At 47.7% G+C, this 15,469-nt stretch overlaps 1 protein-coding gene across 1 annotated transcript in view; it reads right to left on the reverse strand.

Moving 5' to 3' along the window:
- ZNF398 (zinc finger protein 398) overlaps positions 1-11,720 on the reverse strand; it is a 38,037-nt gene extending 26,317 nt beyond the window's left edge. The window contains exons 1-2 of the mRNA XM_002711940.5: positions 11,380-11,720; positions 6,563-6,958 (exon numbers count right to left, since the gene is read on the reverse strand). Coding sequence (XP_002711986.1) covers positions 6,563-6,958; positions 11,380-11,403 — 420 coding nt within the window. The 5' untranslated portion in view covers positions 11,404-11,720. The remainder of the gene's footprint in view (positions 1-6,562; positions 6,959-11,379) is intronic.
- Positions 11,721-15,469: the final 3,749 nt, after the last annotated feature.

Here is a 15,469-nt window from a genome sequence, read left to right on the forward strand (position 1 = left end):
TGAAAGTTATTTCTTTTTCTAGCTCACTCAGGTTTTGCTGCCTCCAGTTTGATGTCTGTTAATTCTAGTTTGCTTGAATGTTCAAATTCTTTTACTTGTCAATGTATGTCTTTCTTATTCAGATTTATGCAATTCACTAATTAAGAGATTTTGTTCATTGCTTGATTACAGCCCCTTTTCCAAGCATTTGACTTTTTTTTTTTTTTTTTAATTTTTGACAGGCAGAGTGGACAGTGAGAGAGAGAGAGAGAGAGAGAGAGAGAGAGAGTCTTCCTTTTCCCGTTGGTTCACCCTCCAATGGCCACCATGGCTGGCGCGCTGCGGCCGACGCATCGCGCTGATCCAAAGCCAGGAGCCAGGTGCTTCTCCTGGTCTCCCATGGGGTGCAGGGCCCAAGCACCTGGGCCATCCTCCACTGTCCTCCCGGGCCACAGCAGAGAGCTGGCCTGGAAGAGGGGCAACCGGGACAGAATCCAGCGCCCAGACCGGGACTAGAACCCGGTGTGCCGGCGCCGCAAGGTGGAGGATTAGCCTAGTGAGCTGCGGCGCAGGCCATCAAGCATTTGACTTTTACAGCTTCTGCAGAACTGACTGTAGCCTAAGCACAGCCAACTGCCACACTTGCATTCTTTGGACATTTTCTGTCTGAGCTCCATAATTCTTTTTTAGCCCTTAATTCTGCTACATCTGAATATCTTAATTTCAGAAACATATGAAGTTTTTCTCTAACAAGTTGCTTCACTTGTTTGCTGTCTTGTCACTTGTCTTGTGCAATCAACACAAAGCAGCAGCCTATGTAGTTCATCTTTCTCCAGTCTTGCAATCTGTGATCAATATTTTAATCTTCTAATTAATATTTTCTTTTAATTAATATTTTCACTCTTCTAAAGTATATGCAAATTCTTCCTGGTATCCAAATTTCTGATTTGAGAAATGCATGTTCATAGAGAAACTTATATTTAGTCCTATACTTTTTCACTTTTTTACCCAGATTCTGAAAACACTCTCATTGTAGTTTCTAAATTTTTTGTCTATTTGGGCTCTTAACAGTTATAGTTTATTTTTTTTTAAGATTTTTATTTATTTATTTGAGAGGCAGAGTTACAGACAGTGAGAGGGAGAAAGAGAGAAAGGTCTTCTGTCTGTTGGTTCACTCCCCAATAGCGCAACGGAACTGTGCTAATCTGAAGCCAGGAGCTTCTTCCCAGTCTCCCACATGGGTGCAGGGGCCCACGGACTTGGGCCATCTTCTACTGCTTTCCCAGGCCATAGCAGAGAGCTGGATTAGAAGAGGAGCAGCCAGGACTAGAACCGGCACCCATATGGGATGCCGGCACTGCAGGTGGAGGATTAACCTACTGTGCCACAGTGCCGGCCCCTAACAATTCTAGTTTTTAAGGTGTTAATATCGGCAGCTTATTTCTTTTAAGTCTTTAGTAGTTTTCTTCACTAATTCTTGTTTTAGATTTTCAAGCAGCACTAAGATTTTTGCTGGTGAGTTTGATTTTCATTTACAAGGCACCTGAGTTCACTTTACCACTCTCTGTACTCATCCTACAACCTTGTGTGTGCTGCTTCCAGAATCCAATAACCAGTTTTGTGATGTTCACAATGTTACCTTTCATCAATGAACATTACTTTGAAACTCAGACTGAGAATCCTCAGCCCACTGTTTCCACCAGGAGGAAAACTGTTGGAGAAAATGTCCATATTGTAAAGTGAGCTGACAATCATCGATCTGGAGATGAATGGGGGTACTGTGTGCACAACTTAATGCCACTGAACCACACATTTTAAAATGGTTAAAATAGAGACCAGCACTGTGGCTCTGCAGGTTAACCCATGCTTACAGCATCGGTATCTCGTATCAGAGTGCTGCTCTGCTTCCAATCCAGCTTGCTGATAACAAACCTGGGAAAGCAGCATACGAGAGCTCAAGTAGCTGAGTCCCTGCCACCCATGAGGGAGACCAGGACGGAGTTCCTGTGCCTGGCCCAGCCCTGGCCATCACGGGCATCTGGGGAATGAACAAACAGAAAGCACTCTGTCACTCTGTTTTTTTAATAAATAAATCTTTAAAAAAAAAAAAATGTTAGGGCCGACACTGCGGCTCACTTGGCTAATCCTCCGCCTGCGGCGCCGGCACACCAGGTTCTAGTCCCGGTTGGGGCGCCAGATTCTGTCCCGATTGCTCCTCTTCCAGTCAGCTCTCTGCTGTGGCCCGGGAGGACAGTGGAGGATGGCCCAGGTGCTTGGGCCCTGCACCCGCATGGGAGACCAGGAGAAGCACCTGGCTCCTGGCTTCGGATCGGCGCAGCGCTGGCCGTAGCAGCCATTTGAGGGGTGAACCAATGGAAGAAGACCTTTCTCTCTGTCTCTCTCTCTCACTAACTCTGCTTGTCAAAAAAAAAAAAAAAAAAAAAAAAAAACAACCCTGGGCTCCAGGTTCAAGTGTCGGCTGCTCTACTTCTGATCCAGCTCCCTGCTAACGTGTCTGGGAAAGCAGCAGAGGATGTCCCAAGTCTTTGGACTCCTGCACCCACAGGAGAGACCCATAAGAATCTCCTGGCTCCTGGCTTCAGGTCAGCTTAGCTCTGGCCAGCCATTGCTACCATTTGGGAAGTGAGGGAGCAGATGAAAGACCTCTCTCTATCTCCTTCTCTACCTCTCTCTGTAGTTCTGTCTTTCAAATAAATAGAATAAATAATTTTAAAAAAAGGTTAAAACAGTAAATGTTATGATATGTATTTTATCACATTACTTTTTTTTTAAAAGGAGCAACCTGTATTATTTATTTATTTGAACGTTAGAGTTACAGAGGGAGAAGGAGAGTAACAAAGATTGGCCCATTCCCCAAATGGCTGCAACAGCCGAGGCGAGGCCAAGCCAAGACAAAGCCAGGAGCCAGGAGCTTCCTCCAGTCTCCCATGAGGGTGACAGGGGCTCAAAGACTTGTACTATCTTTCCTTTCTCTCCCAGGCACATAAGCAGGGAGCTGGACTGGAAGCAGAGCAGCCGGGACCCAAACTGGTGCCCACATGGGATGCTGGTGCTGTAGGTGGCAACTCAATCTGCTGCACCACAGCACCACCCTCTTAAATATTTTTAAAAAGATTTTTTTCAGTATCTTTTCTCCTTAAAGATTTATTTACTTGAAAGGCAGATTTACAGAGAGAGAGGGGGACATGTACATAAGAGAGATCTTCTATGCACTAGTTCACTCCCCAAATGGCCACAACAGCCAGGGCCAGGCCAGGACAAACCCAGGAGCCAGGAGCTTCACTGGAGTCTCCCAGGTGGGTGGCAGAGCCCAAGTACTTGGGCCACCTTCTGTTTTCCCAGGTGCATTAGCGGGGAGCTAGATTGGAAGTGGAGCAGAGGGACTGGAAATAGTGCCCACTGCCATCAATGCAGGCAGTGACTTAGCCTGCTCCTCCACAATGCTGATCCCCCAAAATAGAAGTTTTAAGGAAAAAATTTTGATCTGGAATGTGGCATTCAAATAAAAGGGTATTTTCAATAAAGTAAAGACACAAAAATTTATTTCCATATTTCAATCCAGTAAATATTCAATGTTTGGTTAGAATTAATTGCATTTTAATTTTATAAAGAAATCTTTAAGAGAAATATTATTTTATATATAAACTTGGAGTTTAAGATGGAAAGTTAATGTTTTCCATTATCCAAGAATGGCAATAATTTTAATCACCTTTACTGCTATTCTTTTTAACAAACACTAAATTTAAATTATCCCAAATAGCTTACAGAGGGGCTCCAGGTACACAAAGAAAACATACCTTCCACCTACTTCCTCATCCTCTGCTCCTCCCTTAACAGAAAAACCTAAAGAGTTGCTTATCATCACTCTAGTCTCTCTCTTCTCAACCCACTCCATTCAATCTTGTCTCGCCACCACTCCACTCAAACAATTCTTGTCAAGATCACCAGTGATATGTGTGTTACTCAAGCCCTCATCATTTTAGACTTTTAAAGAACATACCCAACCCAAATGACAACTCTCTCCTTGAAATACCTTTTTCTTTCTAGCCCTGTCACACCACATACTTTTCTGTGCTTTTTTCCTATCTGATTGGACTTTCCTTCCTAGTCTTCTCCTACCCCTGGAGCTTGGTCCTTGGACCACTGCTCTTGCTTATATCCACTTTCTACCCCAAGATAATTACTTCCAATCTTATAACTTAAAATATCAGCTCTATTTCAACAACTCTCAAGTATTTCTCACTTCTTTGAGCTTCAGAGTCCACTTAACATCTCTCTTGCATGTATCCCAAGCATCTGAAACCTAACTCTACCAAAGGAGAACCAATTTCTTCTCACTCCCAAGGCTGTCCCTCCCTCCCCAAGGTATTCCTTTCCCTCAAGGAAATGCCAACACCACCCATTCAGTCCTTCAAACCTGCAGCCCGAGACTCAGTGACATAAGATGGTTAAGAGCATATGCTCTGGAATCAATTAGGTTAAAATACACATACAACTCTGTCATGGGCAAATTAGCGTTGGAATCCTATGCCTTAAAATAAGTAAAGCATTTAGACTGTAAATTTTAAGTAAATTGCCACACAGTAAATTTAACAATGACTGTTGTTCCTAATTGATCATTTCCCAACTCTCAGTAGTAAATTCTATCATCTGTCTACTTCTTTCTGCCTCAACTCCTGCTACCCTCATCCATGCCACTCATCTCTTCTACCAACATAGCTGCCTTATTATTTCCTACCAGCTTCTTTATTTTTTATTTATTTATCTGAAAGAGTGCTCCCATCTTCTCATTTACTCCCCAGATGCCCGCAATGGCCCAGGACAACACCAGGAGCCAGGGAACCCATTCAGATCTCTTACATGGATGGCAGAAACCCTATTACAGAAGACCCTCCCAGGGTCTGCATAGGCAGGAAACTGGAGTCAGGAGCCTGAGCCAGGATTCAAATCCAGGTATTCTGAAGTGATATGTGGGTGCCTTAACCTGAGTCTTAATCATTAATCACTAGGCTAGAAAGTCTTTATCTGAGTTTTAACCTCCCATCCTCTTTGCCCCCTTAATCCATCCTCCACAAAGCAGCCCAAGTGATTATTTCAAAATACAAACCGAATATTCCTCCAATTTCTTCTCATTACACTTAGGTTAAAAATCCAAATTCCTTTTCTTGGTCTTAACTGTCCTACCTCAATGGCTCACAACCCTCATCACATATCAGAATCTTCCTTGGAGTCTAAAAATTATTCATACTGGGGCTGGTGCTGTGGCATAGCGGGTAAAGCCACTGCCTGCAGTGCCGGCATCACGTATGGGTGCTCCACTTCCTATCCAGCTCCCTGATAATGTGCCTGGGAAAGCAAAGGAGGACGGCCCAAGTCCTTGGGCCCCTGCACCCACACGGGAGATCCGGAGGAAGCTTCTGGCTCCTGGCTTAAGATCGGCTCAGCTCTAGCTATTATGGCCATTTGGGGAGTGAACCAGGGGATGGAAGACCTCTCTCCCCCTCTCCGCCTCTGCCTTTCTGTAATTTGCCTTTCAAATAAGTCAATAAATCTTTTTTAAAAAATTAGTCTTACTTAGGCTCTATCCTGAACCTGTTATGTCTGAATCTCTATGTCATACCCACCAAATGTTTACTTACGTACAGCATGGGCTGAAAAACACTGCCCTAAATGATCTGATCCTCTGCCCATTCCTCCGAGTCATGCTCCCATTCATGAATGCACACCAGCGAACTGGCCTTTCCCCTTGCCTCAGTGTTCCGAATGCGTTTGTGCCTCCGGGTCTCTGCACTAGTCCCCTTTCCTGCCTGGAAACTCTCCTCAGACCTTCTCACAGATGGACTCCTTCTCATCCTTCACTTTCAGCTTAAACAGCAGCTATTTTATGAGAACTTCTCTGACAAACAATTGAAACTAGATAACCAGGTAGCAAAATAGGCATACATGGAAACTAGCTGCCTCACGGTCGTCTTCTACAGCTTTAGAATAATGTCTATTTCCTTTTGATTATGGCCTGTTTCATCCAGAATAGGGCCCTACAACCCGGCACACTCACACAAAAGATGCTAAGTACAGGTTCCACATAAGTCCTAGAACTCTGGACAATCTCAAACCTCATTATACATTCCTGATTATACATCATACAAACCTGATTACACATTCCTTATTTTGCCCTCCCTCTTTTTCACCAAAATGAACAAATTCAAATTCACTGATTTAAATGAGAATTTAGTCTCCTCACCAAATTTCCAGCAGACATTTAATAATTAAAAGTGACTCATGGATAACAGGTCAAAATAAGCAAAAGAAAAAAAATCCAACTACCAAATAGCCAATATGGGTTTGGAATGAATTTTCCAATATGAAGCTTGACCCTCTAAATGAGCACTAAAGTGAAAAGAGAATTCTTCCCAAATAGATAAACATGAAACACCATCAGCCTAAGACACTTTAGGAAATTTTAAAAGGAATTAAAAAGATCTAACTAACTGGCCAAGGCTACCTCTTGCTACTGGTGTAAGGTCTAATGGTACCATTTCACACACAGAAGTGAAGGTATTACCTTGGGGATATCTCCTTTAACGCCCGGGGGCAGCCGCAGGATCCAGAAGTTCCTGTTGCGCAGCAGGTTCTCCAAGTTCTCCAGGCGCCGCTGCAGCAGCCCGTACTCCTGCAGCAGGGTGCCCAGCACGGCCCACTTGCCCTCCAGCTGGCTGCCAAGCTCTGTCACTGTCTTCTCACAGCTGGCTAGCTTCTTCTCTGCTGTTCCTGTCCGGCCTTCTAGGTGTAGGAGTCGCCGGCTGTGCACGTCCACCTTCCGTTCTATAGCCTGAACAGCAGCCACCACTGTCCACAGGGAGATGGCTGCTGTCTGCAAGTGCGCCTCATTTGCCGCTGGGGGTGTGGGTAGAGGAAGGGGCTGCAGGGATGTAAGGCACTCGGAGTCCCATTCAGAAGTCTGTGCAGTAGAGAAACAGGACAAGACATTGGGTGTTAAAAGGAATACTAACTCCAAACTAAAATCAAATAAGGACTGCTTAACTGTCCAGCTGAAGTTAATCTAAATATAGAAGTACTACTTTGATAACTCAGAGGACGGGTTTGGTAGATAGTGAATGAATAAAACTGGCTTAAAGAGAATCAGTCTGACGAGCCAGTGTTGTGGTTATGATGCCAGCTACCCATATCAGAGGGCAGGTTCGAATCCCACTGTTCTGCTTCTGATCCAGCTCCCTCCTAATGGACTTGAAAAAGCAGAGAAAGATGGCCCAAGTGCTTGGGCTCTCGGCTTTGGCCTGGCCCAGCCCTGGCCATTGCAGCTATTTGGCGAGTGAACCAGGAAATGGAAGATTTCTCTCTTGGTCTCTCCCTCACTTTCTTTAACTCTCTCTGCCTTTCAAATAAATAAAATAAATCTTAAAAAAAAAAAAAAAAAAAAAAAAACACACACACACACCAAAAAACTAGATTGGCGTCTTTCCCCTGATAATAGGGCCCAGAGGCTCAGGCTGCTGCCACATGCTCTCTCTCTGAAAAAGGCAAAAGTACACAAGGCCCTTTCCAGGTTTTACTGAATTCAATGCCCCGTGACAAATCCCTCACAGACATGGACTGGCCTTGTCCACCATGCTGTTTCAAACCACAGCCATGTCATTCAGTAACAGCTGAATAAGTTGAGTCTGGAGGAAATACGACAGATGTTTTCAAATATTTGAGGGTTATAGAACGGAAGGGAGAACAGGCTTGTTTAATCTTAGAATGTGTTATTCCAAAGGATGGGCAGAATGAGAACCAACAAACAGAAATTTTCAATTTTTGGCCCATAATATAACTTTTGAACTAGACCTTTCCAAGAAATTGCAGGACATCATCACTGAATTTTTTTTTTTTTTTAAGATTTATTTATTTGTTTGAAAGGCAGAGTTACAGAGAACCAGAGGCAGACAGAGAGAGAGAGGTCTTTATCTGCTGGTTCACTCCCCAAATGGCCACAGTGGCTGGAGCTGAGCCAATCCAAAGCCAGGAGCTTTCTCCAGGGCTCCCTCATGGGTGCAGAGGCCCAAGCACTTGGGCCATCTTCCACTGCTTTCCCAGGCCATAGCAGGGAGCTGGATCAGAAGTGGAACAGCTGGGACTCATAAGAGATGTTGGAACTGCAGGCGGTGGTTTTACCTACAAACCACGCTACAGTGCCAGCTCCTGCATATACTTTGAAACAAAGACTGGTAGAAAAAAAAAAAAAAGAGAGAGAGATGCCTGAGATGCCTAGAAGGAGGAGGTAGCACTAGGATGACTTCTATAAAGCTGTGAACTTGGTAAGTTACTCTCTGACTACAATCTCCCATCTTTGACCCACTACCTTATTCTCATTTCACCTGGCCTGCAATTTCTGCTTTATTCTATCTGCCCCTAGCTTATCTGCCTGATCCTAGTTTTGCTTTCTTTTCTGGTTGATCATTTCAGCTACTCCCAAACCCTCTCCGTTCATGTCTTTCTGCCTCACTTGCTCAGCTAACTTCCATTCAGCCTTAAATTATTCTCACTCTGTTCCTGTAAGCAGGCCAGTGAGCCCTACTAAAAGGAAATCACTTAACTTGGTAAACTGTCATCATACACCAACAAGGCCTATAGCTTATTATGGAACTCTACACCTGCCGGCGCCGTGGCTCACTAGGCTAATCCTCCACCTTGCGGCACCGGCACACCGGGTTCTAGTCCAGGTCAGGGCACCGGATTCTGTCCCGGTTGCCCCTCTTCCAGGCCAGCTCTCTGCTGTGGCCAGGGAGTGCAGTGGAGGATGGCCCAAGTCCTTGGGCCCTGCACCCCATGGAAAACCAGGAGAAGCACCTGGCTCCTGCCATCGGATCAGCGCAGCGCGCCGGCCGCGGCAGCCATTGGAGGGTGAACCAACGGCAAAAGGAAGACCTTTCTCTCTCTCTCTCTCTCACTGTCCACTCTGTCAAAAAAAAAAAAAAAAAAAAAGGAACTCTACACGGCCTGATGCCCTCCTGACTTCTTTTTCTATTCCATAAAGCGGTTACCACAAGCCGTGGCTACTCCTTCAACTTACAGTAGTCAGTCCCAAACTAACGGGCACAAGAATCATTTGGAGATCTTGTTAAAATACAAATTTTGACTCAATAGTTCTGGGAGGAAAACTGATATTGCATTATTAACAAGCTCACAGTTGGAGCTGACACTGCTGATAGAGGAAACACACACTAGTAGTACGACTTGTCCAGGGCAGGTGTTTGGCACAGTGGCATGGACACCATTTGGGATACCCACATCCGATGTCATGATTTGAGTTCCATCTCTACTTCCAATTCCAGCTTCTCACTAACATGAACCCTGGGAGGCAGCCAGCGAAGGCTCAATTACTTAGGTACCTGCCACCCGCATGGGAAACCTGGGTTGAGTTCTGGGTTCCTGGCTTTAACCTGGCCCAGCCCCAGCCACTGCAGGCATTTATGGGTAAGGAAACAGCACATGGAAGATCTTTCTCTGCCTTTCAAATAAATAAAAATACACAAATAATTTAAAAAGACTTGTCCACCATAGCCCCTCACTCTCAGGAAAGACACAACCTTCTACTTAAAAAAATTAGACCTAAACTCTTTTTCTTCCTGTATGCTTCTTCCTACTTTAGAGTTACCAGTAACTTAATATGTGATTGTTTCTTTTCCATGGGAAAAATTTCGTTACTTAAAGCTCATCTCTCGGCCGGTGCCACAGCTCACTAGGCTAATCCTCCGCCTTGCGGCACCGGCACACTGGGTTCTAGTCCCGGTCGGGGCGCCAGATTCTGTCCCAGTTGCCCCTCTTCCAGGCCAGCTCTCTGCTGTGGCCAAGGAGTGCAGTGGAGGATGGCCCAAGTGCTTGGGCCCTGCACCCCATGGGAGACCAGGAGAAGCACCTGGCTCCTGCCGTCGGATCATCGCGGTGCGCCGGCAGCAGTGTGCCCGCCGCAGCAGCCATTGGAGGGTGAATCAACGGCAAAGGAAGACCTTTCTCTCTGTCTCTCTCTCTCACTGTCCACTCTGCCTGTCAAAAAAATAAAGCTCATCTCTCCACTTATACTCAGGCCAATCCCTTTCACTTTTTTAGGTACATTGTTCCTTTCTCTTTTATCACCAATATGTCAATCTTCCCTGATACTTCTTGTCAAATAGACTTGCACTGTCCAGCAGGGTAAGCCACTAGCTGCATGTCGCCACTGAGCATTTGAAATGTACTCAGTTCAACTAAGATAATCCGAGTATAAAATTCACACCAGATTTTGAAGACTTGGTATGGAAAAAATGTAAAATCTCATGAATAATTTTATAATAATAATATCGATCGCACGTTGAAATATGTTAATATATTGAGTTAAACACAGTAGACACCATTAAAATTACTGTCATCTACTTCTTTTTAGTTTTTATACCTGACTACTAGAAAATCTAAATGCATGTATGGCTTTCATTAAACTTCTATTGAACAGGACCGGCGCAGATACAAAGCCGACCCTAATATCTTCTAATAATAATAATAGTAATAAAGACTGGAAAAGCAGAAACAGGTCCCAGAGTGGAGTCAGCAGTTCCCTGCACCCTATTCCCCCTCCATCGCTGCTGCTCGCTCCTCAGCGGGCCCCTCCGGCTCCTGACCCACTAAAATGGCCCTCCTGGAGGCTGCCTGAGTCCTCTCAGGTGGCAGACCCAGGAACGCTTCCCAGTCCTGTGCCTCCCCTTCGTAAACGGCTGTGTGCAAGCCCTGTCTCGCGGTCTCTGCGGCTCTGGCAACTGATAAGACGGCTGGGCCCATGCAGGCCTTCGGCAAACACACGCAAGGCCAAGCCCAGCTCGGACTGCACCGGTCATCGCGCCGGCAAGGGTTTCCGCAGGGCCTCGGCGGTGCAGCGCGGCGGCGAGCCTCCGGGCGCCACGCAGTCCGGCGCGGGGACACCGCAGCACACCGCGCCTGGTAGCCGGCCCGAGCAGGACGTGGTGGCAGCACTGAGAATGGCTGACGGATCACAAAACCACCCCAACCTCACTTCCCCGTTTCTGGCAGCTGACACAAAGCGGGCGGCCCCGCTCGGCTGGAAACCTGCCCCGGGGGGCTCCCCGGGCCTCACACCTGGAGCGCGGCAGGGACGCGTGCGCTCAGACCTGCGCTCAATTCTGGAGCCCCGCGACGCGCGGCCTCACGCCGGCCGCTCCCGGCCCTCGGCGGCCGGAAAGCCCAGGGCCACAGGCGACGTGGCCGGCGGGGCCCGGGGGAAGGCGCCCGTGCGCGGCCGCTGCCGGCGGGCCTTCCCGCCCTCCTTCCTCCCGCGGGGCCTGGGTCCCAGAGACCCTCCCGGCTCGCAGGTCTCGCGTGCGCCACCCTTACCGGAGCCGGGGCCGCCTCGGCCATGGCTCTGCGCCGTCTGGCGGGGCTGGGCAGTCGCCGCCGCCGCCGCCGCCGCCGCGCGCGGCCCCACGCAGGCCCGGCCGCTTGGTCCTCGCTCAGCCGGCGGCTCCGGCCCGGCCCGGTCGTGCGCGGCTGCCCGGCCTCGGCGCGCGCGGGGAGGCGACACAGCGCGGGCGAGCCGACGACGCGGCGTCCGGGACTGCGGGCTCCAGGCAGGCTCCGCCGCACTCTGTCCGCAGCGGCCCCTCAGCTGGCGCTTTGTGGGGAGCTAGCGCAGCGCGAGCGGCACCGGCCTAGACGCGCCGCAGCTCCCGCCGCCCGCGCGCCGCGGCCAGCGCGCCCCCTGCCGGCCCCCGCGGGCACCGCCGCCCCGCCCGCCGGTCGGCTCCTGCGCGCCGGGGTCGTGGCAGACACCCCAAGGGAGTTCTCTTTCTGCTACCCCGAGATGGCACTTGGAGGCCCAGCCGCAAATCTGAGCTCATTCCGGGAAGCGTTTTCTTTCCTGGAGGTCCGGCTGGCCGGCAGCGCCTGAAAGGAAGCGCTTCTGCGGGAAGGCAGCCCGATTTAGAAAGGCGGGAAAGGGCCCGGTGCGAGAGTCAGGTGCAAAACTAATCCGGGGTACCTAAGAAGACTGTGTCATTTGCAGAAATTACAAATGTGGCTGCCTAGGGGAAGCGCGTCCCCGCTTGCTTGGAGGGGAAGCAAGTGCGAAGAGGAAGGGGTCTTCAAAAAAAAAAATCGATGGAAAATGAGTATTATGAGAACTGCACGGATTCTAAAATTAGTTTGCACCAAAATAAACTTTTCTTTAAACTTCTGGAACACACTCATATTAATCTATGGTCTCCCTTAGATTGCTTGTCCAGGGCCAAGCCTGGAAATGAATTCTTGAGATCAGCAGAGATAAAGCCCCAGGTTATGCTTTGCTGGGGCTGCGCTGCAAGACAGGTGACTTGGAAGAACTGAGTGTTATCTGCAGAGGCTGTGTTTCTCAGGTCAACAGAGTGAGTGTTATAACCATGCAAACCTGCTTTTCCACTACAGTCTTTATTTTAAGCATACAATCAAAATCTCCTCAAACTTGTATTTCAATAAACGGATCGAGTCAATGCCAGTAACAGTAAAAATGTCTACAAGTCACAAATCCTGTTGGGGCACCTGCTCTTGAGCAAATAAGTTACTTGTAGACTGTAGCTGATGGAACAAAGAAGCCTTAGCCATTCCCCTCATTGCCCAAATGAGATAAACCCTGGAATGTATTCCTTGTCCTAGAATCTCAGCTGGGTCTCACACACTATTGTCTTCATACCCCACCCCACAAGGCCACCTGAAAGACCAGTTGCTCCAGTTTCAGGAATTCACCTCTGCCTGCTGCCCCTTACCCCTACCCCCATCCCTAGCCCTCCTGAAAAATAAAAAGGACCTGCCACTGGGGGTCAGGGCCTTCTATCCTGTGTTCAACGTCCTTTTTTTTTTTTTTTTGAAAGACAGAGTTGCAAAGAGAGGTAGAGACAGAGACAGAGAGAGAGAGGTCTTCCATCCGCTGGTTCACTCCCCAGATGGCCACAACAGCTGGAGCTGAGCCAATCCGAAGCCAGGAGTCAAGAGCTTCTTCCGGGACTCGAACCGGCACTCATACGGGATGCCAGCACTTCAGGCCAGGGCTTTAACCCGCTGTGCCACAGCGCTGGCCCCCGTTCCATTATGGTGCATGGGGACAGTTGGTCATCCACCTCTATGGATTTATTTTCTCTGGATAAATTCAGTCTGGCTATAAATTCATACACTGCCTCCTCTCTATTCTGCGCCTCTTTTCCTAACATTTTGGTGCCCCTTGTGAGGAGGCACCAATCTGCAACTCTTTTACTAGCAGTAGCTACACATGCAGTATGGCATATGAGGTCTATTGGAACATATATTTTGGCCACATGGTGATTGAAAGCTAAAATTGCCATTCTGTGATTCAAAATATCACCATAGGAGCCGGCACTGTGGCACAATAGGTTAATCCTCTGCCTTTGTTGCCGGTGCCGGCATCCCATATGGGTGCAGGTTCTAGTCCTGGCTGCTCCTCTTCCAATCCAGCTCTCTGCTATGGCCTGGGAAAACAGTAGAGGATGGCTCAAGTCCTTGGGCCCCTGCACCTGCATGGGAGACCGGGAAGAAGCTCCTGGCTCCTGGCTTTGGATCGACGCAGCAGTGGCCATTGCGGCCATTTCGGGAGTGACCCAGTGGAAGGAAGACCTTTCTGCCTGTCTCTCCCTCTCACTGTAACTCTACCTCTCAAATAAAAAAAGAAAAACAAAAAAAATCACCATAACAGAATGATGTATCGTTCTTCTAAGATACAAGAAAAAATTTAAATTACTTAATAATTTTATTATTAAAAATGTAGCAGGTACAACTTTTAAAACTGATTCTATAAGACCAGAACAGTAATTTCTCAGCCTTGTCAACTGTTAGATGCTGTTAATAGAAATTTGCATAAGGCATTTTTCACAAGAGCGCTGTGAAGCAGCAGGTTCTACCTGTAAAATATAGTAACACTGTTAGGAAACTGGAGCAGTTTTATCTATGGCGTGATCTATAGCTTGATTTACATCCTATGCCCCACCCCCGCCGCCATTGCTGGAAGCCAGGTGGCCACACGGCCCAACCCCTGTTGTCAAGCTCCACCCCCATCCTAATTCAATTCGCTGCTCCTGCTTCCCTGCCCGCCCTTGGGCAAAGTTTTAAAAGGTCCTGTTCCTGAACACATGGCTCTCTTGGCTCTTCTCTCCTGCTCTCTTGGCTCCTCTCCTCTACTTTCCTCTCCTCCTCTCATCTCTCTTCTCTCTGCTCTATCTTCTCTCCTCACTAGCTCCTCTCCTCTGTCTCTCTCTCTCATACTCTTTCTCTCTTATCCTTCTTCGTCCCTCCCCTCCAGTCTGCTGGGTTTTCCTCAATAAACCCTTTCCTTACTCTGGTGTTTGGTGTGCTTTGTGACAGCTAACAAATACTACTGCCAAATTATTAATCCTTCTTTGGATAGGAACAGATTTTGCCTATTTAATTCTTGGCCTAGGTCAGTGCTATGGCCTAGCGGGTTAAAGCCACAGCCTGCAGTGCCAGCATCCCATATGGGCACTGGTTCAGGTCCCGGCTGCTCCACTTCCGATCCAGCTTTCTGCTATGGCCTGGGAAAGCAGTAGAAGATGGCCCAAGTCCTTGAGCCCCAGCATCCATGTGGGAGAGCCGGCAGCTCCAGCCATTGAGGCCAATTGAGGAGTGAACCAGCAGATAGAAGACCACTCTCTCTGCCTCTCCTTTTCTCTATGTAACCCTGACTTTCAAGTAAATAAATAAATATTTAAAAAAAATTCTTGGCCTTAAAGAGATTTTTTTTCTGGATGGTGATAGCATTTCATTAAACTGTTTCACTGCCTGAAATTTTGTATACTGCATTAAGAAAATGCAATATGTTCAGGGAATCTAAGATTGCTGTGCTCAGTTATAAATTTCTAGTTTCTAATATGCATATTCACTAGAGAAAAATTTTTTTCTTAAAGTTTGGAGCTAGAAATGTGATAATCAGGGAATTTAATTGGTTTTCAAGTTAACAAAATAATTTCCAAGTTAACAAAATATTTTCCATCTGCAACTTAGCTTTCCTAGCAGGCACACCTATTTTGACATTTCCCTTGAATCAAATCAGAGGAAGATCTCTTCAGCAGGAAACCCAGAAAACATACTTGCACTCAGAAGACACATCAATTTATTCTGCAAGTTCTCACAAGCAACCTGCTCTGTCGACAAGCAAACACTTGTTAATAGTAAATCTTGCGGCCAGCGCCACGGCTCACTAGGCTAATCCTCCACACCGGGTTCTAGTCCCGGTCGGGGCGCCGGATTCTGTCCCGGTTGCCCCTCTTCCAGGCCAGCTCTCTGCTGTGGCCCAGGAGTGCAGTGGAGGATGGCCCAAGTGCTTGGGCCCTGCACCCCATGGGAGACCAGGATAAGTACCTGGCTCCTGCCTTCGGATCAGCGCAGTGCGCCAGCCGCGGCGGCCATTGAAGGGTGAACCAACAGC

Source organism: Oryctolagus cuniculus, chromosome 3, assembly GCF_964237555.1.
Source record: "Oryctolagus cuniculus chromosome 3, mOryCun1.1, whole genome shotgun sequence".
Classification (NCBI taxonomy): domain Eukaryota; kingdom Metazoa; phylum Chordata; class Mammalia; order Lagomorpha; family Leporidae; genus Oryctolagus; species Oryctolagus cuniculus.